The following is a 27,476-nucleotide window of genomic DNA, read 5'->3' as shown; positions in this document are numbered from 1 at the left end:
ACAGACTGAGAATTAAATGAAGGCTCTTGTCCTCCCCTTCTGAAGTGTTTCATCCTTCTTTATAGATCACTACTCCTATCTCTGTCATGGTGCTCTTGGCCTTCTTCTCGAGTATGTTGATGTGATTTCACAGGGTTCTTGCAATCTTTCTAAGATGGGGAGTGAGAAGGCATGGTATCTGAGAACAGAAGCAAGTCCCCGCATGCCTGGTAGCCGTATTGAAGATAGGGCTCATTTCAGGATGCAGAGTGTAGGCACTGCCAACCCAGTCAGCCTCAGGGCACTCACCGGTGAATGCTTGTGGAGTGTTTCCTCTGCGCAGACCCTGTACTAAACACCACAAGTATATTGCATCACTTAATTCCCTCCAAAACTGTTCAGGGTATGATAGGACCCTCTTGCACTCTCCTAAGGATGAGGAAACCAAGCCTTACAAAGACTTCAGGTTATGATAAACACCACAAACAGAACTTGAACCCAGATTTTTCCAGCGTTCTGCTACAGGGCTAACAGAGTGCCACTTCACCTTTGGCTCAGAGGAGTATGCACTCCTCAAGAGGTGATTGTAGGCAGTTTGAAGACTCTGAATTGCAACTCCTTGTCTATGTACTCATAAAGGGTATCATTACCTCCTAAAGTCAGCCCACATTACTATCCCCAGGCAACTTGCAGTTTTTATTTTTATAAAGTGATTTATGCAGTGCTACACTCTTTTTGCTCTGGTAAGCAAATAAGCTAGGAACTTGATATCTCCCTAAAATTGCAGCACCCCACCACTACCACTGTACACTGCCATGAAAGATGTGATTTGAGGTCCCAGTGTCCCCATGTCCCCCATGACTGCTGCCCAGGAGGCCCCAGGTTTGTTCTGTCTGAAACCACAGGTAGCTGAGCCTATATCCTTTAGCAGGATACTTGGGTTCTCTTCTTTTTAGTTCCGTGCTTTAAAGAGCAGGATGGTTGGTGTTGGTTTCATGGGTAGCGGTTGCCGCTTCCCTGTTTATGTTGAACACACTACAGTTTGGTCATCAGAGGTAAATTTAGGTGCATCTCCTCCTTAAGTTGCCCTCATTTTCCAAGCTCCAGGAGCATTATGTCCAGGCAGATGAATTTAATTTTTCTGGTTCCAGTTTTGTGTACTTTCCTTGTTCCCTTAAAAGACCTATATACATAACTGCCTTGGACTCCAGGGACTTCTGCCAAATTATAAGCACACTCTCTCTAGCCTGCAAGGAGGAAAAACATCAGAGTAAATTCAACCTCATGACCCCTCCTTCTAAGCTGAGGTTGGAAGAGTTCTGATCTGAGCCAGACTTATAAATCTCCCTTGATTGTTGATGGTGTGGCGAGAGTAGGGGAGGGGAGCTGAAGAAAAGTTAGATGCCCAAAAAAGGCATTGTTAAGTCAAAGAGAAGCCTAGCACGCATGCGCGCCTGACCTCCTATGTCAGTTTCTGTGCTGGGAACATCCAATTATGTAACAAGGAGCACTCCTTGTTTGGGAAGAGAAGGGAAGCAGGGGTAGCAGTCTAAGCCAAAGGAGTGAATCCAGCTTGTGCAAACTGCTTGTGTCTGAAAACACAGTACCCTCGCATGCATCAGGACTGGGTTTGGGGAATTGGACAAGTACTCAGAGCTAGCCTGGGATTGGAGGGAAAGAGGAAAGATGTACTTTGCGCCATTGATGTTAGAAGGTTTGGGGCAGGAAGATCCAGCCAAGGTAAGGGGTGAAATTATTTTGGAGTCCTGATGTAAAGTGAAGGAATGAGAAGAAGCTGGACCCACTCCCTGCCTGGATGCCCAGAGCAGTGCCACGATAAAAATAGGAGCCAGGCCAGCGTAGAGTATGCGGATGCCATGTCCGTGGCTCTGCCCTCCCCGTGGCCCTGAAGATGGCATCAGACTGTGTGTCAGAAGGGCAGCAGACACATTCCTGGCATCTGCGTCAGGATTTCTTAGTTAAAGAGTGAGTGACGGAGTGAGTGAGCGTGCGTGTGTATGTTGGGGGCACGGGAATAGAATTGCCTAACAGCAGTGGAGGAATAAGGAGAAAGTTCTGTGATCTGTAGGCAGAGAAAAATAAAAATATGTAAAGATAAGAAGTATACAGAGAGAAAAAAAGAATGTACAGCATGGCAGAGTCCAACAAGCATTGGACCCAGGAGAAAATTAAATGGCAAGCTGTGGAACTTAGGCCAGGCCTACAGACTGTCGCTCAGGAAAGGCCAAGAGAAGGCTGTGGCAAAATTTGTTGCCATTGAAGAGTGTTGTGCCACAGGATGATGGGCTGTCCACCTCCACTGAGAGCGATTGGGAATGGTTGGCTATGAACTCTCCCAGGTCATGCCAGAATCCTAGGTGTTGAGTAGGACTTCCCGTCACTGGTCTCTTTCTTGGGGAGCCTGTCTGAGTGACAGGGTGATGATGGGTCATGGTCCCATTGGTTATTTCTCAGGGGAAGCTCCAGGCCTGCAGCGGGAAAGGAACTGACACTTTTTGCATCCTGACTACAGTAGGTGAGCAGTGATGCGCTTTGTGTACTAATGTGCCGTTCTGTGAGATAGATATATCTTTCTGCATTTTACAAGCAAGAACAAATACATTCAGATTAAATAGCCTTCCCCAAATCATAGAAGGAATAAGTGCCACCCCTAGGGTTTCACTTGAGTCACCTGACCTCAAAGTGTACTACCTCCCCTCTGTGTAAGCTTTCTTGTGCTTGTCATCTGGTCGCTCTTGCTTTTCATGACTGCTCTCAGGGACCCATGCATCTGATAGTAGTGTGTAGATTGATTTCCATCGATACATTCTTATTTTATTCCTAAGTTAAGGTCTCCTTTAGGTATCTTTTTTCCTATGTCCTGTTCACAGAAAAAAGAAATGATCAGAATTAAAATTCAGAAATAGCCAGGAAACACATATTGTGACTTTTTCCTTTTCTGTTTCTCTTCTGTGTCTTTCAGTTCAGCTCTGGCATCTTGTTCTTATATCTAATCTCTTCCTGGCTGGCGCAGCGGCTCACTAGGTTAATCCTCTGCCTTGCGGCGCCAGCACACCGGGTTCTAGTCCCGGTTGGGGCGCCGGATTCTGTCCTGGTTGCCCCTCTTCCAGTCCAGCTCTCTGCTGTGGCCAGGGAGTGCAGTGGAGGATGGCCCAAGTGCTTGGGCCCTGCACCCCATGGGAGACCAGGAGAAGTACCTGGCTCCTGGCTTCGGATCAGCGCAGTGCGCCGGCTGCAGCGCGCCAGCCACGGCAGCCATTGGAGGGTGAACCAACAGCAAAGGAAGACCTTTCTGTCTCTCTCTCTCTCATGGTCCACTCTGCCTATCAAAAATAAATAAATTAAGAAAAAAATAATCTCTTCCTATGCACAGCTTCTCTAGAAAAATGCAGACTTTGACAAGAGGGCCAGATACAAAGTTAACACTACTGGAGCCTTCCAACTTCCCTGTCTTGTTATTTCCTGGCCTCTAATCATTGACTGGGAAAGGGACTGGCTGTTTTCAGAGTCGCTTAATGAAGTTAACTTTTCACAGCAATGCCTTTGCTCAGATGCAGAACCTGTCCTCAGGAAGAAGGAACACTGCTCGTCTCATGCCTCGTCCAGTGCACTGTGCTCTGGGGTGCTTTGGGCAGCATGGCTCCAGCAGCTTCTCCTGTCAAATGCATGGTCTGACATGGTCTTGACTGTCACTTATTGTACATATATCTTTTTTTTTTTTTAAAGATTTTATTTTATTTGAGAGTTAGAGTTACAGACAGTTGAGAGGGAGAGACAGAGAGAAAGATCCTTCCGTTGGTTCACTCCCCACATGGCCACAACAGCCAGAGCTGCACTGATCCGCAGCCAGGAGCCAGGCTCTTCTTCCTGGTCTCCCACGTGGGTGCAGGGGCTCAAGCACTTGGACCATCTTCTACTGCTTTCCCAGGCCATAGCAGAGAGCTGGACTGGAAGAGGGGCAGCCAGGTGCCCATATGGGATGCTGGCGCCACAGACGGAGGATTAATCTACTGTGCCACAGCACCAGCCCCTGTACACACATCTTATGACAGAGACACCATGCCTTTCCTGTCATGTACTGACAACCTGTACTTGAATATGTCTGTAAGGTTGTTAACAGGTGCAAAGCTGACTGTGCTTTGTGTGGTCTGTGCGTCTGGGTGTGGTTCATGTTCCTGGATTCTCATACAGAATTGGTCATTGTGAAGGTTTAGGAAAAAATAAACAAAAAAGAGTATCACGAGGTATTTTAACCTCAGAGCTTTTTCCTGCCAAGTCAAGTTACTAGTATCTCTTGCCCCGTCTCTCATTACAAACAGGAACTTGAGAGCTTGGCATTTTGATGATGGCTTTAGACTGTGTGTAAGTATGCTGAGTGCAGGGACTACATGTTACTCTCCGTTGTGTCTGAAACATCGAGTCTGATTCATAGAAGGGACTTGATGAGGTAGTGTCGGGTGAACCAGTGTGTCAGCTCACTCACCACCACACCTGAATCAGTCTCTGTCCCTTTGCTTATCATCAGTGAGAACCTCCATTGTGCTGGGAGACAAGACATACCCGTGGGAGCTGTCCTTCATCCGTTCCCTACAGGGCTTCCCCAGCTCTTTAACTGGGCAACTCCAATCCCCAGTGCCATGGCTGACCCCGAGCAAAGAGGTGTTGTGTTTGGGTCCTTCCGCCATCGCCCCTTCCAGAAACATTCTGCTGTCCTACGGAGCCTGTTAGCTCTCTCGGGACTTGCACTGTAAGGCCTCGTGCTGGGTTGGCTCTCCCTGGAAGCATCTCCTCATGGGCGTTCTTGACCTTCCTTCCATGTGGAGAGAAAGAATAGGGGCTTTGAGGTCAGACAGATATGAATTCAAATTCTGCTTTGAGGCGTACTACCTGTGTCACAACAGTTCACTTAACCTACCTGTGCCTCAGTTACTCTCCAAATGGGAATAAATGCCTGGCTTATGAAGCGATTTGGGAGATAAGAGGTAACTTGGGAGTAAATGTTAGGGAGGCTTTAAAGAAGAGGGTATGTGTTTGGAGCTAGACAGGTTCACATTAAAGAATATTCCAGGCACTGAAACATTTTTTAAGTGCAGAGAATTGCACTATTTCCACTTTTAAGTAAAAAATAGCTTTTAAACATATTTTGAGTATTTTTTAGCCAGACGCATTCTGAAGAGTGTGTGCATGTATGTCTTTAGTTGTTTTAAATAGGTTAGAGAAAGCCTGCTTCAGGCAATTTGCTGCGTGGTGAGGTAGTACAGGAAGTCTATCCCTGGGCACCAGGTGGCGCTGCAGGTTAAACAATCCCCATTCACTTTCTTTGCGGGAAACCTGTTTGTTTTGCAATTGTAGGTCCTTGCCTTGGTGGTGACAGTTGTCTTGCTGCATGATTCAGAGGCCACTTATCTGCTTACTCCTTAGGGCCAGTGACTTTTAGGCAGGCCCTGTTTTTTGATCATTCACTTCTCTATGCTCCCAGAGTTTTCAATATACACTTGCTTCTCTGGGCAGTGTTTACTGCCAGAAGTTGCCCTTTTGAGTGGATTCCACCCATTAAGACTTCTTTGCTGGAGCTGATTCATTCAGAACAGAACGAACCAAAGAGTCTGGTATTGATAAGACCAGGACAGCTGAGTGGGAAGAGTTCTGTTAGTGCTCTCTGTACGCTAGGCCCTATGCCTGGAGCCTTTTGGGACCCCAAAATTCCACATCTTGTACACCTCACTGAGGCAGAGATTGTCATTGCTAAGTTGCCCTTATGATGATAATCTTATCAGCCTGTTACAAGGGAATGTCCTGTTGCTTTCAACTATGGATGGGGAGAGCGTTTGGCTCCTTCCTGTTAACCTGGCTTTTGGAGAAGCAACCACACAGTGATGACTTTGAGCTTAACATCTCTCCTTTGAAGCTCTGCAGCATGCATTGTGGAGGAGTAGAACTGTCTGGTTCTGCAGCAGGGAGACAGTGGGGAAGAATTATGGGTTATGTACTGCAGCCTCGCCCCAGTGTAGTGCTGGCACCAGAGGTTCCTCATGAGGAGTTTGGGCCCTCCTCAAAGGAAGGCTTGTGACGTCAGTGGAGCATCAAGATTAGTTTCTCATCTCTCAACATCTTCCTTCTCTCTCCCCTAGGGTTTCTTTTCTTTTCTCTCTCTCTCTTTTCTTTTTTCCCTTGTAAGTTTTGTTTATTGTTTCCTTAATGTTATGTAAACCACATTTCTTGCCCCTTCTGTGGAGATTCTGGAATTGCTGCCGCCCTGTTCTTATAGCCTTAGTGTCAGGGTAGACAGCCTTCTACTTAGAAAGATTTTAAAATTCAGCCTTGTAGACAGGAAACTGCGAACAGATACCTTTGGATAACAGATTATTCTGTTAATTTGTCCTTCTCCACACGGTCCCTACCCACACCCCAGTGTTTTCCCTCTTCCTTAACCTGGATATCTGCTTTCTTAGAGTCCGATTATTGTGCGTTGGTAGCAATGTGACACAAGACTGAGAAGTTTATCTTTTCAGAAGCACTCTACATTTGTCTAATAAGCTTTCAAATTCGAATCCTGCAGGTATTACAATAGTAACCTGGGTGTGTATTTATCCTTTGTTTTTCTGGAGGCTGCTTTTCTACCCTTCTGTAGCCATTTGTATAGCACGATTCGTAACCCTGCCATGTCTGCTTGTTTAAATGCAATTCCGAATTATTCTCATCCACATGATGGCTGAGCACTCTAAATCTGCTATCTGCAATATTGGTAGAAGTTGGGAGGTCAAGCCCTTCTAAGTAGAGAGCACATAATTACTTATCCCTTCTGCCTCTTCCAGCCTCCCCTTCCCACCCTGCTCTCCTGTGGGGGTGATTTTATGCCTGGAGCAGATTGGGGAGCTCTCCCTGTGAGGTAAAGTCACCAGGAACAATGAGGGCTCTGGTTGTCAAGACAACCACTAAATTACTGCCTTCTTCCCTCCTTTGTGTCCTGCCTCTCTTCCTGGTGCTCCAGCTCTCAGGGTTTCACTCCCTGTCCCTGCCCTTTCCCCTCCACCAGACTCAATTTTCTTCTGAATGGGTGGCCACTTTAATTACCTTCCCCTTCTCCGCTGGGCCCCGTCCCTGCCCTCACCCTGGGTGCTGAGAACAGCAGGGCCAGGATGACTACCTGGGGACTGAGAATGAGCCGGGCTTGCTGTTCACACACGGGGACAGTTCTGATCCTGCCATCTCTGCACGAAAGGTTTCATTGTCCTGTCTGTGGAGGCCAGTTTATGGAGAGATTCTGAAATGCAGTTTCCATGCTCCACATAAGCCCGTAGGGTCTCTCCCAGCTCTCTCAATCACTTAGTACCAAGTGATTCACTATTCCGATATTTATTTCCCTGGGCCGGCCAGAAGAGAAGTTTACAGCAGGGAAGCTAAGGCATAAAATGCAGAGCTCAGCCTCCTGCTGTGAAGTAGGTCCTTGAAGCTGGTACAAGTTTTCCAGAGTCTAAATGAGTCTTTTTTTTCTTTGTCACATGCATAAACACACATCACTGGCAAAAATGTCTTATTTCTCTCATGTGATCTTGATGATAATCTTCTAAGAAGGTAAGGCAAGAGGTAGCCTGATTTTGCAAAGAAAGGGGCCAGAAGTTAGAGTTCACTCAACTTTTAAGTGATTAGGCTAGGCTCAAACCTGTGTCAGCCCTGATGTGATTTTCTTGGAGCTGGATGACAGTGCATTGACAGCAATATGGTATGGCGCTGAAAGAAAAAAAAGGCTGACCTGCAAGTCTTCAAAGGCACCCTGGATTGACTAACAAACTTTCAGATTGGAATCCTATAGGTGTCGTGACACTTAAAGCTGGAATAAATTGTAGTCAGTCTTTTTTTTTTTTTTTTTTTTTTTGACAGGCAGAGTGGACAAGACAGAGAGAAAGGTCTTCCTTTGCCGTTGGTTCACCTTCCAATGGCCGCCGCGGCCAGTGCGCTGCGGCCTGCGCACCGCGCTGATCCGATGACAGGAGCCAGGTGCTTCTCCTGGTCTCCCATGGGGTGCAGGGCCCAAGCACTTGGGCCATCCTCCACTGCACTCCCTGGCCACAGCAGAGAGCTGGCCTGGAAGAGGGGCAACCGGGACAGAATCCGGCGCCCCAACCGGGACTAGAAGCCGGTGTGCCGGCGCCGCAAGGCGGAGGATTAGCCTAGTGAGCCGCGGCGCCGGCCTGTAGTCAGTTTTAACAATACCAGGAACACCGAGTGTCTCCCTTTCATTCTATGCATTAGAAAAGTAGCCTGATGTTTGCCTTGGGTCTCCTATGTATTTGCTTTTTGCCCAGTCGCCTCTTTCCTTTCTGGCTGGTGTCAGATAATGGGTTGGAATCCATAGCTGCTGCCCCATCCATCAGAGACACTTCCCAGAATGTAAGTGTGACTCACAGGCTTCGTAACCCCACTTTGCTTCTGTTTGACTTTCAGTCTCCTCGGTCCTGGAGGCCTGTTTTCCAGGAAAACTGATAAAAACATAGGCTTCTGGCAGCTCTCTCTCTTCTCTAGGATTTATAGTGTGCCAGATATGAAGCATGGTTGACCACTGACCCATTCCATTGCCTTCCACCTCTCTTCCCTTCCTGAGGAATGCGTGGCCAAGTGTGGCTTGTCCATTCCATTCTAGATCAGCTGACATACACCCAGCACACTCCTTGCAACATCCACTCTACAGCCAGTGTACTGGCCCACAGTTCAATTTTATTATTAGCCTAAGTCTTTCAGTAGAACTCTATATGTATTTTGGAGAAGGGACCAAGCAGTCAGTTAAGGAGGCCTGTGGAAGGCTAGTAGAGGAGATGACATCAGAGGTGGGATTTAAAGAATAAGGAGAATTGACAGTAGACATTGAGAAATGGAGCATGCAAGAACAGTGAAGTAATGAGGCATATTTGTGTTGCTCACAGAAGTTGAGATTGATAGGCGGGAAGAGTGGCCGAAGGTAACACTCATGAGTTTATTGGGAGCCAACTCGTGCCAAGCCGTGTTACTCCCGTAGGAAGCGATTTACAAAATGTAAGTAGATAATAACAGCAAATTTGTACTTTAGAAAACTCACTCGTATAGTACTGGGGAAGATTAATTTAAGGATGCATATGTGGAGTCATGGAGACAAATTCGGAAGGAGTTGTGTTGATAGAGGTGAAGGTGATGAGGCCCTCAACTAAATGTAGCTGGCGTTGTAGCCTAGTAGGTTAAGCCTCCACCTGCAATGCCAGCATCCCATATGGGTGCCGGTTTGAGACCTGGCTGCTCTACTTCTGATACAGCTCCTTGCTAATGTGCCTGAGAAAGTAGCGGAAGATGGCCCAAGTGCTTGAGCCCTTGAACCCACGTGGGCTCCAGGCTTCAGCCTGGCCCAGGCCCGGCCATTGTGGCCATTTGGAGAATGAACCAGCAGATAGAAACTCTCTCTGTCTCTGTCTCTCTCTCTCTGTGTGTGTGTGTGTGTGTGTGTGTGTCTCCTCCTCTCTCTCTAACTTTGCCTTTCAAGTAAAATAAAATAAATCTTAAAGAAGTTTATTACTGTAGGAAGGATAAAGGAGTGATGGAGTCATGAGACACTGAGTAGCCAGATCAAGTGGGTTTCATAACTGTTTACATGACCATGGGTGCTGGGTAGGGGTCAGGGAAAAGGAGTAGTCAAGAGTGAGTCACAGCTTTCTACCTTGTGGACTGAGAACCACAGCTAACAGGATGATAGAGTACCCTTCTTAGCCCAAGAGAACAAGTGTATCTGAGTTGCACTCAAAAATCTGTTGTTCCTAATTAAATCAATAGATTATCTACTTTGATTTGTATAAAAATAAGGGATGGCACCTAAAGAAGCATTCACTATAGCTCTAATAATTTTGAGACTTTTTGATAGAAAACTTAAGGCTCATTTTTTCATCTTATCTTCTGTCTTGGAGCTCTATATTTGGAAGAAAATGGAAATTTTGGAATGGATAGCTAACTGAACAGCTGGTACCAAGGGAAAGTTTTAAAATTTTCCATGACATGGCATCTGATAACCTAAATGGGGTGAGCTCCATGACTCAGGCAGAGCACAACTTGAGAATCATAGGGAGAATATACTTGGTAGAAGATTCATCAACCCAGTGAAGAGGATGAAGTTGAAAAAAGAACATTCAAAGAAAGACTGAATATTTTGGAAAACAACTTATATATTAGAATTCAGAGGAGAATATAACAGAGAATGGGTCAAAAATATTACTTTTCTTACATGATGTGATAATAAACTAACTTAAAATTTTAGCACCATAAGTTGTCAATGAGAGTTTTGAAATAGGATTAGATAAATATTTGGTGGTTTATTGTGTGGATGGTGTCATTATGGTAAATGCAAAAGCTGACATCAAAATGAATTAAGTCAGACTCCTGCCTTCAGCACCTTCCAATCTATTCTTTTGGCAGTTAAAAAAGCTCAACCAGAATGTGTTGAGTACATGAATAAACAGTTGAATACATGATTCCAGCGAGGAAGAAGAAAAATCAGCCATAAATAAAACCAGAGTAGTACACGGAGCTCAGATTCTAGGTGAACACATGAAAAAATAGAGAGAAGGGACACAAACTGGGTTTGGCAAAAAGAGTAGCAATGGAACTGATAAGAATGGTGTCTGGTAAGGAGGAGCATGGGAGGGGGAATGGAGCAGTGAGGGAAGTGTGATTGTCTTCTTGGAACTGTACCTACTAAAATCTAAAGTCTGTTCTCTTTATATTAATAAAAAAGTTTTTTTTAACTTAGAGCTAAAGTTCTAGATAAGTAATAGAGGGAAATACTTTTTTAAGAAAATTTAAAAACAAAAAATACAGGTAAAGTGTGTAGAACAGATGCCATAGTATTAACTGGCTTCATTGAGAGAGCATTCATTCATTTAACAACAAATGTATGCATCTGTTATTTGCTAATATATTTAATTTGTTTCGTTTGTTGAGGAAAATGGCCTAACAATAAAAATTGAACAAACATGGTTAAAATAGAATTGAAGACTAAAACAGGAATGAAAATAATGAGAGGATTTAACCTCTTGAAGTTCACGTACCTGACTAGATGAATTCTATTCCTTGAAACTGATAAGAACTTATATTTACCTTTGAAGACCCACAGTCATTAGGAAGCATAACCATATGGAGATGGGTTGAAGATGGGCAAATACCTTGCCTTTTCAAAAGTGGATAAGGTTGTTAATGGCCCTGACATGTATCTCTGGAAATACAGAAGCAGATTTTGAAACTGTTTGTGAACACTCAAGAGGGGAAATAACAGTGAGCCTTAGAAACCAGTATGGCATTAATAGGACTATCTGCTGCCTCACCAGTGTGGTTTATGAGATCATTAAATGAAAGGAATTCAGTGGCAGTCACATGGTATATGAATTTCAACAAACTTTTGCAGGTATATCCATGTAGACAACATAGGTTTAAGTGGCCTGAACCATAGGACTTATAAGTGATTCATGGCTAGTTGAGTGTCCTTAGCCAAGGAGAATTAATAAATTGATTTCAACCTGAAGGGGAATTTCTAGAACATTGTTTTTGATCTTATTCTTTTCCATTTTTTCATCAGTTAATTTGCAGGTAACTCTTAATCTTAAAGGACTAATAATTAATACTCTAACAGTCAAAGTTCAAAAATTTGGAAATCTAACACCAACAAAATGGAATTTGAAATAACATAAACTAGAATTTGGATTGTGTGTGTGTGCGTGTGCATGTGCGTGCGCTTCAGGTGGTTAGCCTGTTGGTTAAGATGGCTGTGCATTGGAGTATCTGGGTTCAGTTACTGTTTCTCACTCCTAACTCCAGCTTCTTGCCAAGGCAGACCCTGGGAGGCAGTGATGACGGCTTCAGTAATTGGATTTCTAACGATTTCATGGGAGACCCGGATTATGTTCCCAGCTTTGACCTCAGCTTGTCCTGTGCATGGTATACATCTGGAGAGGAAACCAGAATAGGTGTTCTCTCTCTCGCTTGCTCTCTCTCTCACTGTGTCTCTGCTTTTCAGATAAATTAAAAAAAAAAAAAAAATCCTGTTCTTTAAAAAAATGGATAAGGCAAAGGCAAGAGACAGATAAGTCTGGTGTCTCACTTGAGTGGCAGGGGTCCAAGTATTTTGGCCATCTTCTTCTGCCTTTCCAGGTGCATTAGCAGGAAGCTGGATCAGAAGTTTAGCACCTGGGCTTGAACTGACATTCTGATATGAAATGCTGGCATTGAAAGCTGCAGCTTAATCCACTGTACCATAGCACCAGCCCCAGGTGGTTTTTTGTTTGTTTTGTTTTGTTTTGTTTTTAATACAAAAAATACAAAAGAGCAGGACAGGGCCTAGGAGACAGAGGGGCAGGTGATTCAAAAAAAAAAAAAAATGTGAACTTACAGTTCTAATTGACTTGCAAACTCAATATAAGTCAGTGCTTTTTGTGTGCATGCCAAAAAGATGACAGTCTTGGACTATATTATCAAGAGTATAGTATCTAGACTGAGAAAGGCACTAATCCCCTGCACACTGTGCTGGTCAGATCACACCTTGGGACTGTGAGGTTCTGGGCACTCCATTTTAAAAGAGAATAAGGAAGCAGCACACACCCAGAGGAGGGTGCCACATGGCAAATGGCTCATTTCTCTCCTTTGTTCTTCAGTCCTTTTTTGAGTGTCTTCTGGATACAAGTTTTGAGGTTGGCTGAAGCAATGAGAAATAATTGTACAACAGACTTAGGTGAGAAATAATCGTTGAATTTAAAAGCGAAAAATGTTTTCTATTGGAAAAGATTTGACCTAGTTTCTGATAACTACAGAGGGTAGACCAGGACCAACAACTAGGATTTACAACGGGACAGGTTTGGGTTTCTAGTGTTTAAGAAGCATTTCTAATGAATTAAAATCATCCATTTTGGGAATTAAGCAATTTTCCCAAGGTCACATTGGTAATTGGTAGAACTAAGATAAAATCTCAGGTCTCTGGATTCACAGGCTTAAAGCATTGTTTACGTCTTGATATTACAGAGGGTTTTTCTGCTTTGGAAAAAGACTGGATAAGATAACCTCTGAGTGCCTTTCCAACTCTCAAGGTGTTTGTCCCTATAAAAGCCACACTGCTTTTTGGTTCTTGCTATTCTCATGTGTGGCACTGGTTAGATTGGAAAAAAAAAAAAAAAAAAAAAAAACCTTCTAAGGTTCAACAATGATTTCTTATAGTTCCTCCCTTAAGGAACATTCAGTTTTTGTTGCATGTTAATTTTGTATTTGTAACTTCTGTATTAACAATCAAAAACAAAAGCTGATTGTTAGCATATATCTAAGTACCAAACATAGATTCTTAAATTGAGGTGTATGGGCACTTTTAAATCTTCCCCTTGAAGCACATGTTTCAAAGGTATGGCTCAAAACTACAGGAAGAAATTGGGCACACTTGGTGAGCCATTTCAGGCTTCACAATAGGGATTGGGAGAAAGAAGGTGGGGTTTCTTACCCTCAGAGCTCATTTCCTCCTCATTCTTCTCCAACACAGGGCAGGAAAGGATGGTGACCTAGACACACAGAGGGCAGCAATGTTGAACTTTCTCAGGCACAGCTGAGTAACCGGGGCCTGGCTAGTGACAGGACTGAGAGGCTAGAGCTGAGAGTTGACAGGGAATCCAACGGTCTATACACACAACAAGAGGGCATGACCGGAAAACAGAGGCCTGGGAAAGCAATCAGAGGAAAGACAAGTGTTACTTTTATCAGGTGTGAAACTAGCAAAAACAACTTGTTTAATGGGAAATTCGCTGAATCCACACCACCACCCCCAAGCCCTTCTTTCTGCTCCACGTTATAGATTAGGACACTGATTGGATGAACCACTTGTTCATAGAAATGTGATCAAGGGTGTAAAATACAATGTTCATGATTTACGCCATTGTAAATGCTTTGCAGAGTGCTTGGATGGATGGAGGTGGACACTGACTCCAGGAAACTAAAAAAGATGTCTGGGGCTTTATCCTTACTTTGCTTGGAACTCCTAATTCTTTGCACTTTTATCAGTGTGTTTCAAACTTTTTTGAAACTTCAAACCAAAGTAAGAAATACGTTTTCTACTGCAGCCTACCACAAACACATACACATACACAGACCTGAGCATGATATATATATACATATATACATATGAAACAAAGTGTTTCAAAACACAAGATGCGCTTTACATTTTCTATTTTAATTTATTTCCTTTTAGATTTGTTTAAATGTCACAAATGACAAAGCAGGTTATATCACCTCTAATGTATCCCACTCACAATTTGAAAAAATATTGTGCCGTAACAACCAGTTTTTAAGTGACTATGAAAGTCAGTAGCCTGATGCATTATGTACAAAAGACCCTCAGTTTCAAGCAGTGATTCTTACCTAAAACAATTTTGTCCTTAGGGATGTGTGGCCATGTCTTGGGGCATTTTTGATTATCATGGCCTCTAGTGTTGGGGGGCCAGGGCTGCTGCTGAACATTATTGCACAGCACAGGGCAGCCCCACAATAGTCTGGACCATCAGCAGCACCTACTGGGTACCCACTGGAAAGCCCTGCACTGAGGGTAATAAAATAAATCAGTACTTGTGATCCACTGTGGGTCTGTCTGGAATGGTAGAAGCATTAACCTGGTCTTCCTTTCTCACTTTTTCATTGGACTGTGTTTACTCTGTTAAGATGAGGTTGGAGCATAATGCCCTTGGGTTTATTACAGAAACGCAGCTCAATGGAAAAAGAGACCGGAAGGAATGGACTGGTTACTTTTTTTAGTCTAGACCAGACCAGGCATTTTTGTTACAGTATTGTCACTGCTCTTATGAAGAGTTTCTGCTTTATGATTTCACTATCCTTCTCCGTCTATCTTCCCTGTTAAGTACTATTGACATAGGGTGCTTCTTCTCTTGGGCCATGGCAACTCTCTGAGAAAAGAAGTGAAGGGAATTCAGCTAACTGGATTAGACATGGTCCCTAAAGCCCTCTCTCCTGCCTTGTGAGAGTTGACTCTGCTATTTGGGTAGGGAGTGACCTTCTGTTAACCTTGAGGTGCCATCTTAAGCCATAGTATTAAACTGTCTCCTTTTTAGCCAGTGCTCCATTCCTCCATCTGTGGCTATTTCAGACCAGATCCCCTTGAACATGGCATACACATGCATTCCCTGTGTAATAACAAGCCGTAATCACAGCCACCCTCCGTCCATACCCGGCATCTGGAAAGCTCTTGAAGGGCTCAGTGTCTGTCTGTTGTTTATTTGTCATTTTATTGGCTATTTCTGGGCCCCTGGGCTTAGTAGGCGTCCATGCGCTCTGAATCATTGAGAGATGTCTTGTAGAACAGACCTGGTTTGGGTTTTTGTTCCCCTTTTCTATCTTTAGGACAGAGGTAGGATGGTTGAAAGAGACCTCTCTAAATCAAATATCAGACCTGGAATAGTGATGAAAATAAAGCCGGTGCTATTTGAGGCTCTTCTCTACCCTATTTATTTTAGCATATTTACCTCATGCATCTTGTATTACATAAACAATAGTATTTGTATTTAGTAAATGATTTATTATTTTTATAATAAACAGTGGGAAGGATGTGGGTGTGTGTCTGAAATTTTAGATTTCTGTTGTCCTAATAGTAAGTAGTACCAGTAGATTCCAGAAACTGATGCTGGAAAAACTCCCATGATACACTGGACTCCAGACACATCAATTCCATTCCTTTGGCTTCAGGAGAGCCATAGGCACACAGGTCACTTTTTAACTTTCCCACCTCTGTCAAGAAGACAAGGAGACATGTGGAATAGATAGTCAAGGATGGTTGGTGGGGATAGGTCTTGTCAGAGAGCTACTAAAGTTAGATAAGTTAGATAAAGGAGTGGTGGTGTGTATAGAGAAGGGTAGTAGAATAAGAAAAGGCAGAGAGGGATGAAGAGAGAGATTATTAGATGAAGAAGTCCTTACCTTCCTTAGTGCCATCAAAGACCTGTCGGCATTTGCTTCTGTCTAGGTGTTAGGCAAGGCAAACTGCACCATGTTCCTGAATCTGGCCATCCCCAGCTCAAGAAATGTGTTGTATGTGATAATAAAACAAGTCTTAGAAGTCAGCTCACAAATTGTAGAGATCCAGGAAGGGCAGTTGTTTAGTGGTGGGAGTAGTGGTAGTGATTGTCTTGGTTTGGGCTTTATTTCTTCCTTCCAGATTGGAGTGCTCATTGTTCAAGATAAGACACCAGATCTCAGCAGTTCTGTGAACAAAAATGTATTGCACTTAGTCTCTATACAAGCTGCCTGGAGCTGGGAGAGCTCCTGGTGAAAGTCTCTGTTTTCTGGGGGGAGGAAGGAAGCAGTGCCTGAGCATTGTACCTCAGGAAGCATGTGGTCTGCATCCTTTACCTTAAGGGTGTGGAAGAGTAAGGAAAGTGGACATTGTGCAGCTCCTAGCAAATAGATACTGCTTCCTAAGAACTTGTCCCATCTTGTGAACCTGAAGTTTGTCTCATTGCTGCCAGTTCGCACACATGCTGTTCCTTGCATTCCTGGTACTGGCTTCTAGGGCCTCCTCTTGACTCGCTCCGTGCCTCGGGTTTCTGTGCCTGCAACATCTTCGTTTTGTTAGCACTTCATCCTTTCCCTGAAGGTTTCAGCCTTTTTTTGTCAGATAAGTTTCCTTCTTAACTCCCAAGGATTTCTTTTCCTCATTGACTTACCCTCATCATCAGGTGCTATTTTTACCTTTCCTATTTTGATTCTTCCCAACATACTCATTTAGAGTTTAATAAGATGTTGTAGATTTGTATACATTTATAAATTCATGCACCCAATGTATGTACATGGGACCTAAGTCCCTGGGGATGAGAACAAGCCCATCCTTACCTTGATGCAGTGTGAGGGCCTGTCCCTACTGGATAGATTGGTGTTGTTTCCGAGTGGACAGACTTCTCTCTGGTAGGACATAACTGAACTGGGGCAGAAGCACCCGGATTTGCTGTTGGGCAGGATGCTTCGTCTAGGAAGGATTGTGTAGGTGCTAAGATGGCTTTCAAGAGATTGAACCCCAAACAGTATTGGCTCCAGAGCACAGAAATAAGGGCACAGCGGCTTCTCATATGCAGATATGAGTGAGAACCTGAGCCTGAACTAATTCCAGATGAACATGTCTTGTGCTGGGATTCTCCAGACTTGTTGGAGAACTTGAAGATGTAGACCTTGCCTCTGTCCCTCAGCTCACATAGATGAGACGCTGGCACACATTGCTCACCTCAGCAAAAAGGTGCAGAAGTGTACGTGGCTAGAGTTGAAGCAGGGAGACTCTGGGTCACTTGATCCCTGGCAGAGAACCCGAGCGGGTCATTGCAGCCACCTCCCGCTGGTGACCCTCTTCTATAAACAGGAGCAGGAATTCTGCTACTGGATCCCTCATCAGGCGGCTTAGGCTTGCTGAATGAAAAGCCCTGTGAAAAGGAGATGCGGCCCTAATAATAACAAACACGATCGTGATGGCTATTTTGAGCCAGCAAGGCTTTGTGCCGCTCTTGATCTCCATCGCTGTCTGCCATTCTTGCCCTGCTGTTACCTTTCAGGCTTCCTATTCTTAGAATCATTTGTGAGCCCTGGACTTGGGGGATTCAGCCCCCAGAACCGGAATGCCCAGCTTGAGTGGAATGCAGACTGTCTGGCAGAGTGGAGGTTAAATAAAGTTTGCCTTGGCAGCCCCTCTGCTCTTGGATAGGCTGCAAGGAACTCAGCTATAGGAGCAATCGCATGAACCGCCATGTGGTGCCATACAAACAGGGCCTTCTGTGCAGAGGACAGGTGGCCCATGGTCCATCTGTGGCCACTGCAGCCGTGCCAGTTGCAGAACAAGGGGCCTCGACAGTCTTGAGACCCAGCTAGTGACCATATCACTCTGACAAGATGCAAGCACAAATAAAGAATAATATGAAACACCTTCTGGGGTTTTCTACTCCAGTTTTGGCATATCTGTCCCCTCAGAGCTATTAACTCATTTTGTAAAAAGCAAGGCAGATTTTCATTTTAATAAGAAACACAAATGTTTCTTGATCACCAAGACATTGTTGGAAATTTCATGAAGTACAAGACGCAGAACTCTCATTACACTATAATTGAGTTGAAGAAATAAAGCCGTAAGCACATGAGCAGTCTTCCATATTCCAAAGTCAAATATGACCTGGCTTCCAAACCTGGGCTGTAGGTCTGAGTGCCAGAGGCGCTCCACGGAAAAGGAGGGCACTTCCCGTGGGGCCGGCCAGCAGGGATTGTATGGAGGAGGTGGGATTTAAACAGGGCTTGCCAGAGCACAGACTTGAGCTGCTGGAGGGAAGAGGGCCTTGTCAGTGAGATAACCATGACAAAGGACAGGTGGAGCACGTCCTCAAGGCCAGTCATGGGGACCGGAAGACCAACTGGATATGGCTGCGGTGGTGAGGGAGAGAAACTTGCGTTTAAAAAAGAAAAACCTACAAGGGCCATCTGTCCACATTGCTAAGAGGATTGTGATGCTGGCAGAAAGCTGGAAAGATATATACCTACAGCTTTGTCCAGAGACCACGGCCCTTCTAGTGTCTGTTCTGCAGAACCCCCAGTGAATCATGGCTCACAGTGGACACTCAGTAAGTAATGCTGTGATGATTGTTCTCGTTTGCAGATTCTGGCATCCCATGAGTCTGTGCTGGCTTTCTTTGCCTAGTTCTAATTACACACATGATTCATGCTGTTGGGGTCTCATCAGGCCACTATAGCAAAATACCCAAAACTGGGTGGCATAAACAATAGAAATATATTTCTCACAGTTCTGAAGGCTGGAAAATCCAAGATCCAGGTGCTAGCAGATTTGGTGTCTGGTTGGTTTATAGATGGTACAGTCACCCTGTCCTCAATGGCAAGAAGAGGTGAGGGGTCTCTCTTGGGCCTGTTTAATCCCACTCGAGAGGGCTCTGCCACCATGACCTCTAGTCACCTCCCTAGTCACTTCCCCAGCTCCTGCTCTCGTCACCTTGGGGGTTAGAATTTCAACATAGGAATCTGGGCCTGGGGACCTGAACATACACAGTCCATTGCCTTGGGGCCCCCTTTCCTTCAGATTTATCTGAGCTTTCTTCTCGCTCCTACCACAGGTGGCTGGAGGTGCAGGTCACTAACCTAACATGTCCTCAGCGCTGGGTGCAGTACCTCCGCCTTCTTCGGGAGTCCATCTGGCCAGGTGGAGTGTTGCCCAAGTCTCCCCGGCCTGTAAGGACCCAGGAGCAGAAGGTGGCTACTGAGAGTCAAGCTTTGCAGAGCCTGATGGAGGTCCTGCCAGGTAATTAAGTGGGCTGATGAGACTGACTATACTGATAGCTCTTCCCTCCCATCCTGTGTTGCCACGGTTACCCCCATTCTTCCCCACTGATGAAAGGACCATGCACTTCTCTAGGTTCAAAACCTGTTAACTCACCATTTCTCTGGCAAACAGGAAAATGATAAGGACCGCAATTCCTTTTTTTAAAATTTATTTATTTATTGGCCAGCGCCGCGGCTCACTAGACTAATCCTCCGCCTTGCGGCACCGGCACACCGGGTTCTAGTCCCGGTCGGGGTGCCGGATTCTGTCCCGGTTGCCCCTCTTCCAGGCCAGCTCTCTGCTGTGGCCAGGGAGTGCAGTGGATGATGGCCCAAGTGCTTGGGCCCTGCACCCCATGGGAGACCAGAATAAGTACCTGGCTTCTGCCATCGGATCAGCGCGGTGCGCCGGCCGCAGCGCGCTGACCGCGGTGGTCATTGGAGGGTGAACCAATGGCAAAGGAAGACCTTTCTCTCTCCCTCTCTCTCTCAATGTCCACTCTGCCTGTTAAAAAAAAAATTATTTATTTATTAAAAAGGCAGAGTGACAAAAGGGGAAAGATAGAGCAAGCAAGAGAGGTATCTTTCACCTACTGATTCATTCCCCAAATGCCCACAAGAGCCAAGGCTGGGCCAAGCCAAAGCCAATAGCCAGGAATCTCATCCAGGTCTCCCATGTGGGTGGCAGACCTAAGTACTCAGGCCATCCTCCTCTGCCTTCACAGGCACATTAGCAGGGAGCTGATTGGAAGCAAAGCAACTGGGACTGAAACTTGTGCTCCTGTATAGGGTGCTGGCTTTGCAAGTGGAAGCCTAACTGGCAGGACCATAATGCCAGCTCCAGGGCTGTGATCCCTTGATCCCTCACTCAAGTGATGCCAAGGGAATGCAAAGGATTGCTGTGGCCATACCCTACCTGTTAGAGGAGAATCTGACAGATCTGGGGGAGCTGCCTCTGGGGGCAGGTCTCAACCATCCCCACCCGGTGAAGACTTCAGGCTCTGCCAGCTCACGGTGTTCTGGTACCAGGGAATAGCGTGGCATGTCCTGCAGAAGCTGAGACATGATAAATTTGAACCTTTGAGCAAGGCAGATGGTCCTTCACACTGGTGGGCACAGCCTGAGAATGAGAACATTCTTTGCTTTGCTTTGTGTTGTTGAGGGGAGAGGCAGTTTGCTGCCCAGTATGGTAGCCAGGGGATAGCAGTGGGCTCAGCTGTGGACACTCAGTCGTGGTGACCCTTATTCCCTCTCCCTCCTCGACTCTGCCTGCACGTTAGTGGCAGATTACAAAGTTATACCTTGAGACCCATGTTTCCCTAGACTCCTAACTTAAGAAACGCTTTGCTTTGCTTTCCTCTGTTTCATTGAAAAGTCTCCTCTGTTTATGCACTTTGAAGGTTTGTGCAAATCTAGCAGCGATCCTGGGGAGACAGTCTCCTTAGATGAAGAGACTTCAGTGGTAACACAAGCATTTCATCTGTTTTTCCTCATCAGATTTTGTGGTAGAAATCCTGGGGGTGAACAAATGCCGGCTGAGTTGGATTCTGGTCTTGGAGTCCCTGCAGCAACCCCTCATCAACAGGTAAGCTGAGAAACTTGTCCCCAACATCAGCATACCTAAAGGCATCTCTGGTCTCAGAGGTCTTCGGGGCTGTAAGTGACAAGCCCACATTCAGAAGAATAGGGTTGTCATTGGTACTTGCTCCAGACTGCAGAGTCTGGTGTCCAGGGCCACACACACGAAGTTAAACCTGCCAGGCTTTGGAGCTGGGTGTCATGTGGTAGTGAGCTGTTGGACCAGCCGTGATTGGTATTTGGAAGAACTCAATACAGGAGCCTACATGAGCTGCTGAAAATGCTATTAGCATCCAATTGTTCAGTGTGCTTCTCCAATATCTGCCAGCCCCTGTGAACACTGTGGGAGCACGGCCTGGCCTATGGAGTACAGGCCATGTAATGATTTTCAGCATAGGCTCCTGGCCTCATAGCAAAGCCATGATTCATGTTGGCATCAGGAGTGGTAGGCCGGGTAGTGAAGCTTGAATTTGATAAAAGGACCAGAACTGCTGGGTGTGGACTCTTAGATCTCACCCCCTGAGTGGAATGCTCTTGTAAAGTGTTGGTTGCTCACACACTCCTCTCTGAAACTCAGCCTCAGCATGTCTGCCACTCCTCCAGGGTCCTGGCTTTACCTTGTTGCCTGGAAGATGGCCTACACTCTGTGATGACTTCATTATGAGAAACAGCAATAGTCAGAGTTCCCTAGTAATCTGACATCACAGGGATTTTCCTTCACAGTTTTTTAAGAGCAGTGCTGACTGCTAATATGCTAAAGTAATTATGGAAAGAGAAATGGAATTTTATAAGCTCCAATTGTAAGTATTGCTCATCTTTATTAATGCCATAGCCCTTATTAATAAGTTCAAAAAGCATTTATTTTGTGGCAGAAGTTTCATCAAGCTGTTGAAGTTTAGGATATCATTAATGAGGACAAGAAATTGAGTGTCATCAACAGAATCGTGTTTGAGCCAGACCCTTCTCTAAGTTATTTTGTCCATTTATTTCAGGCATTTGATTTACTGCCTTGGGGACATCATCCTGGAGTTCTTGGACCTCAGTACCTCTGTTGAGGAGTCTGCCACAGCCACCCCTGCCTCAAATACCCCAGGCATCCCCAAGAAGATGGGGGTACCTCCATAGCCATAGACGAATCACAAAGACCAAGGAAGGAGTCACCGAGCCACCCAGAGACCAGTCAGGAAGCCTGTGCCCTCCAGAACTAGGTTACAGCTCAGAAGGCTTGAGGTCGCAGTGGCTGAATTCCCCTCCAGCTCTGCTCCATTTGTAGTGGGCAGTGAGAGATGTACTTACCAATTGCATGCATATCCGTTTCCATAGCTTTTTTTGTGGTGTATGGATTGTTACTGGTGGATAGATCCTGGCTCCTTTGGAAAAGGAAACTGTGAGGTAGAGGAATGAGCCCCCTTTGCCCTCCTTTCTAATATTATTTGCCAAAAGGCTGGCCCCATGCACACATGTGCCTAATCCGCCAACACACAAGCTGTGGATAGGGCAGGAAAAAAACTATAGCCAGATTTCCGTGGAAGAGAAAGTAATCTTTTGAGTTCTCTGTTCCCACCTGGAAACTGCAGATTTATCCAGGCCACTCTTGAAAGGCAGACCCCCGGGCCCTCTCTGGATTCCCAGCAATCCCAGCAGAAGAGGGAGGGAGGAGATTTCTCAGCGACGTTTTCTCACTGAGGATTTTCCAAGACATCGACCTGGTGGAGGATGTCATGAAGGCTGCTTTTCTGAGTGGCTACACTTTTCCTGTCCAGAAGTCTTCAAAACAGACTGCCAAAGCTTCTGGTAAATCCACCCCACCCTTCACACCCTTTCCTGCAAGGGAGTTGCACCACAGATTTTATTTATTAGCTTTCCTTCCAACCCCCTGCCCAAAGCAGTTGGAGTTCTGAATTTGAGGCCCTCCTTCTGTCTTCAACAGAATCTCATGGCAAGTTACAAATGCAGCCGCAGTGTTTCCAGGGACAAGAGGAAGCACTTGCTCCGCAGCCGAGGATGCCCAAAGAGTAGGTAGCACAGAGGACGGAGGGGTCTCCCTTAACAAGTCTCTGACAGGAAACTGCAGGGAAGAGCTGCTGCTGCCTGCTCCTTCAGGGTCTAATTAGTCTTTAAGACACCAGCGATGCAGGCAGAGGTGTTCTGCCGGCTACAGTCTCTTAGAAGGAGGGAACAATTCGGCAGGCTTGCTGGTGCAAAGGAGGCAGGCAGAGGTGTTCTGCTGGCTACAGTGTCCCTTAGAAGGAGGGAACAATTCGGCAGGCTTGCTGGTGCAAAGGAGGCAGGCAGAGGTGTTCTGCCGGCTACCGTGTCCCTTAGAAGGAGGGAACAATTTGGCAGGCTTGCTGGTGCAAAGGAGGCAGGCAGAAAGTCACAGGACAGTGCTGCTCACTAAGCACATCAGAATGGCTGGCAAGGGGGCTTCAAGGCTGTTGCTGGACCACTTGGCTGACCCCTCAGCCCTGTAGCTCCTGGGGCGCCTCCCAGCCCCCCGCTTCTACCGAACTCAGATCCTCCCACTTGGAGGAGGGCCCCAGAGTTAGATTGATGAAAATGGGGTAGAGCTTTAAGAACAAACCCCGGGTTTCTCTTAAGACTCTGAAATAGGTGACAAGCATACAATTAAAATGGTTTATAGGAAAAGTTGTGAAATCTTTTCCCTTTTTCTTCTCTATGGAAGTGTTTTGTGTGTGTGTGTGTGTGTGTGTGTTTCAGGGTGGGGGGTGTTTCTTTTTGTTTTGTTTTCTATAAATTGTGTTCTGATGTAATTGGGTAGCTTAGATGTGCTGTTCTTACTGAAAGGCAAAGAAATGAATGAGGTAATGTCTCATGGTTCCTTCTAGGCTTGAAAGTTGATTCTTACCAACTTTCGGTTGTTTTCACTTTATGGTTCCAAGGCTCTGGAAGCGTCTCCCACCGTAGATGGTCACAGGCAGAGGTAACTTGGCATCTGTACCTTCAGTGAATGGCTGCAGGGGTGTGGAGTCCCTATGGGACATATTCAAGTTGATCCTTCAGCAGGGGTCATTCTCTTCTCGGTAGGTGGAGGTGACGTGGGTAGCCCTGCTTTCTGGTACCCTTCTCCCCACCCTTTCTTCATGTGTACTTAGCTGCCTGTGTTGCTTGGAATCTGTTAGGATCCTGGCTCCGATGTGGCACAAAGTCAGAAAGTCAGTAACCTGACACACCATGAAATCCCTGTGACTATACATTCTTAGGAATCTTTTGACACTTCTGCCTGAAGGGCTTTCTTATGTTCATGTTATGCAAGAGACCCCACCTCCACTCTACCTGCCCCCAAAAGATAAGCTATCCTCAGACTCTCCTTCTACCCAGGAGGGAAACAGTGGGTATCACCAAGGAAACAATCAAAACCCATCTAGCTTTGAGAAGATCTCGCCAGGTTTGCATGGCAGGTTCAGACAAGAAGAGAGAATAGCATTTGGGAGAGAGCCACAGGTATCAGGAAAAGGTACTCCCACCTGGGAAATGACGCGTGCAAGGAAGAATTGGTTCTGCACTAGCCCCAGAATTTTTCTTTTTCTCCATTCGCTCTTATCCAGATTTTCTTCATTTACATCAGAATGCTAATGTTCCAAATAAGACTAAAGCCCTATTCCCTCATCCTGATAAAACTCTATCAAAAAGGAGAGAGGCATGCTGTGTTCTTTCTGTCTCGTGCTAAATGTGCTCTTTCCCATTGCATGTTTGGACTTCAAGAAACTACATGTATCCCATCACGTGTAACCCACATTTTTATTTTACATTTGTAGGATTCGACTTAACCAAAGCTAAGAGGAAAAAATACCTTCTGAAATCCAAGCATACGAACATGTGTAAATTTTAAGATTAATACTACAAGTCTGCCTCAATTTCCAATTTAAAAATTTTCAGTTTACCTGTTGATTTTTGTTTACTCATTGTAAGGAAACACATGGCATGCAGCCTGGCCTCCCAGCGGATTCAGCTTGCACTGTGCTGACCATAAGCTGCGAAGTGTCGCACAGCAGGACTCTGAAATCCGGCTGTCCATCGGGCATGAGTGACTTCATACTCACCTATAGTGATTCCCCATTTCCCTTTCCCTCCCGTGGCTGGCAGTGGTGGATTAGGGAACCACCACTCTATTCTGTATAAACAGACTGACTGTTGTACATACCTTACATAAGCAGAATCACGCAATGTTACCCTTCTGTGGCTAACTTATTTCAGTTAGCTTTAAGTCCTCCAGGTTAATCCCTGCTGTAGCGTGTTGGCACGATTTCTTCCTTTCTAAAGGCTGAGTGGTATTCCTTTGTGTACATAGCATAAGTTCTTCATCCATTCGTCTGTTAGTGGGTATATAGGTTGCTTCCTCCTCTTGGTTATTGTGAATAATGCTGCAGGAGACGTGGGAGAGCAGCTGTCTCTGTGAACCCCTGCTTCCCAAGCTTTTAGAGACATGCGCAGAAGCGGGATTGGTGGGTCATGTGGTAGTTACTACTGTTCGTATTTGTGAAACCTCCATAGCGTTTTCCAAAGTGGCCCCAACCATGTTCAAGGGCTCCAGTTTTCCAAATGTTCCCCGACACTTTTTCTGTTTGCTTTTTTATATGATGGCCAACCTGACCATTGTGAGGTGATGTCTTGCTGTGGTTTTGATTTGCATGACCTGGGCTGTTCTTGAGTACCCCCTTGCTCCTCCTGGTCCACTCATTCCCATTCACTGTTCTTCTTTGCTCTTAGCACCCAACAGCAGTTGTTAGGTCCTGTATGGAGTAAAAACAGGTGTCAGCCTGATTCCTGGCTAGATGAGGTTGCTTTTGTACAGCAATTAAATGACTAGGAAAACTTACTTTCGTCCATAAAAATCAGTACATGAGTAGGTGACCCCCAGAAGTTGAAGCTGCTCTGGGACCACACAAGGGCCTGCGTGCCTTCTTCCATCTTTCTGCTCTGCCTTTCCAGGCGCAGTTGCTCTGTCCTCAGACCACTTGCCTTCCTGGCTGCTGTAGCCCTAGGCGTCACCTCTAGGCCTAAGAGCCCAGAAGCAGCAGGGACATCGCTCCCGTGTTTTCCTTTCAAGAAGCAGGGAAGCATCTTCCAGAGGCGGCTCAGGAATTCTCTTTTCCTCTTGCACCAGAACTGCCCGCCCCTAGGCCAAGCTGCTGACGCTGAGCGAGGCATCTGTGATGGGTTTGCAGTAATACCCCAGCAGTGTGGTCACCCCTTCCCCCATGGAAGCCAGGCACCTAAAAAGCAGGTGCTATCCAGAAAGCAGCAGAGAATGGGTATTGATAGTCAACAGGGATCATTCAGCAATGGCCCCGTGGTACTGTAAAAGCCCCTAGTGCCAGCTGACACTTAACATTTGCTGGCTCTGCTCAAAACATGTCACAGAACTCATTTAACCCAACACATCAACCCTGGAAGGGAGATTCGTTATGTACCCCCATTTTATACCTGGGGAAGATGAGGCCCAAATGTTGCGATTTTCCCACTGTCGTTTGCAAGAAATTGTCCGAGTCTAGGTACAATCCTGTCCTGCCTCTGAGCCCGCATGGTGACCACTGTGGTCACCCGCCTCCCTAGCTTACAAAGCAAACACCAGTTCTCCGAGTCCTCCAGCATAGGAACTGGCAGATTTTTCCCGTAAGGAGCCATCGAATAAATATTTCAGGCTTGGCAGCTGTGCGATCTCTGTTGTAGCTATTCAGCTCCCCCACTGTAGCATGAAAACAGCCCTAGACAGTTCATAAAGAAGCGTGGCAGTGTTCCACCGAAACTTAACAAACACAGGCAGCTGACCGGATGTGGCCCACACATTGCCGTTTGCGGGCCCCTGGTCTATGAGTGAGAATAACGCTTATGCAACTCGTGCCTGTGGTTCACCTAGGATCTTGTGGAAATGAAGTGTGAACTCAGTAGGTCTCGTGTGAGGCCTGGTAGGAGCACACGTGCCACAGCATGAGGGCATCACTGGCACTCAGCGTGCTTGCCTGGCTGCTCCGCTGGTAGAGGGAGCCGTTGGAGATGCCGGGCTGGGCTGGGCCGGCAGCGCCTCGTCTTCCACAGCCCCGGGGCCTGCTGCTTAGCCCCAGCTTCCTTCGCACCACAACAAGATGTGTGTTCTCGGGATGAGGAGAGGAAGCTCAGGCAAGCCTGCTGGGTAGGAAAGGGAATGGGCACCAGGGACCAAGTGGTAGTTGGAGGGAGGGAAGGAGGGAAACCATGATGCTTGTATAGTGGAAGGCCCAGCTGGGCAGCTCTGCCTCACTTGGCACCTGCTTCCTTTCCATCAGGAATGCCAGAAATTGGTCACGCTGCCTGCGTGGACAAGAGAATGAAACCCCTGAAGGTTGGGTTTTGGTAGCAGATCAGCACCGCACTTTGTAGGGTAGAGGATGAGCGATGCTGTTCCACACAACACAGGACTTCTCAGGAGAGAGACAGTGGAGGAGACATGGTCCCAGGCAGCCCAAGGCTTATCTGTTTCCAGTTACACAGAGCCAGCACTGATTGGCTCAAAAATAAATGACTAAAAGGAGCAAAGCCCAGATGAATGTCTT

At 46.0% G+C, this 27,476-nt stretch overlaps 1 protein-coding gene across 2 annotated transcripts in view; it reads left to right on the top strand.

The window, feature by feature from the left end:
* SNX19 (sorting nexin 19) overlaps positions 1 to 23,571 on the top strand; it is a 42,518-nt gene extending 18,947 nt beyond the window's left edge. The window contains exons 9-11 of one of the 2 annotated variants that reach the window (XM_002708838.6): positions 19,140 to 19,324; positions 20,842 to 20,929; positions 21,915 to 23,571. In XM_002708838.6, coding sequence (XP_002708884.2) covers positions 19,140 to 19,324; positions 20,842 to 20,929; positions 21,915 to 22,047 — 406 coding nt within the window. In that variant the 3' untranslated portion in view covers positions 22,048 to 23,571. The remainder of the gene's footprint in view (positions 1 to 19,139; positions 19,325 to 20,841; positions 20,930 to 21,914) is intronic. The other variant, XM_051847741.3, reaches the window with a different exon arrangement.
* The last annotated feature ends 3,905 nt before the right edge of the window (positions 23,572 to 27,476 follow it).

The sequence above is a fragment of the Oryctolagus cuniculus genome, chromosome 1 (genome assembly GCF_051225735.1).
Source record: "Oryctolagus cuniculus isolate XC-2025 breed Fujian yellow rabbit chromosome 1, ASM5122573v1, whole genome shotgun sequence".
NCBI lineage: Eukaryota > Metazoa > Chordata > Mammalia > Lagomorpha > Leporidae > Oryctolagus > Oryctolagus cuniculus.
This window is presented reverse-complemented; position numbering and strand designations above follow the sequence as displayed.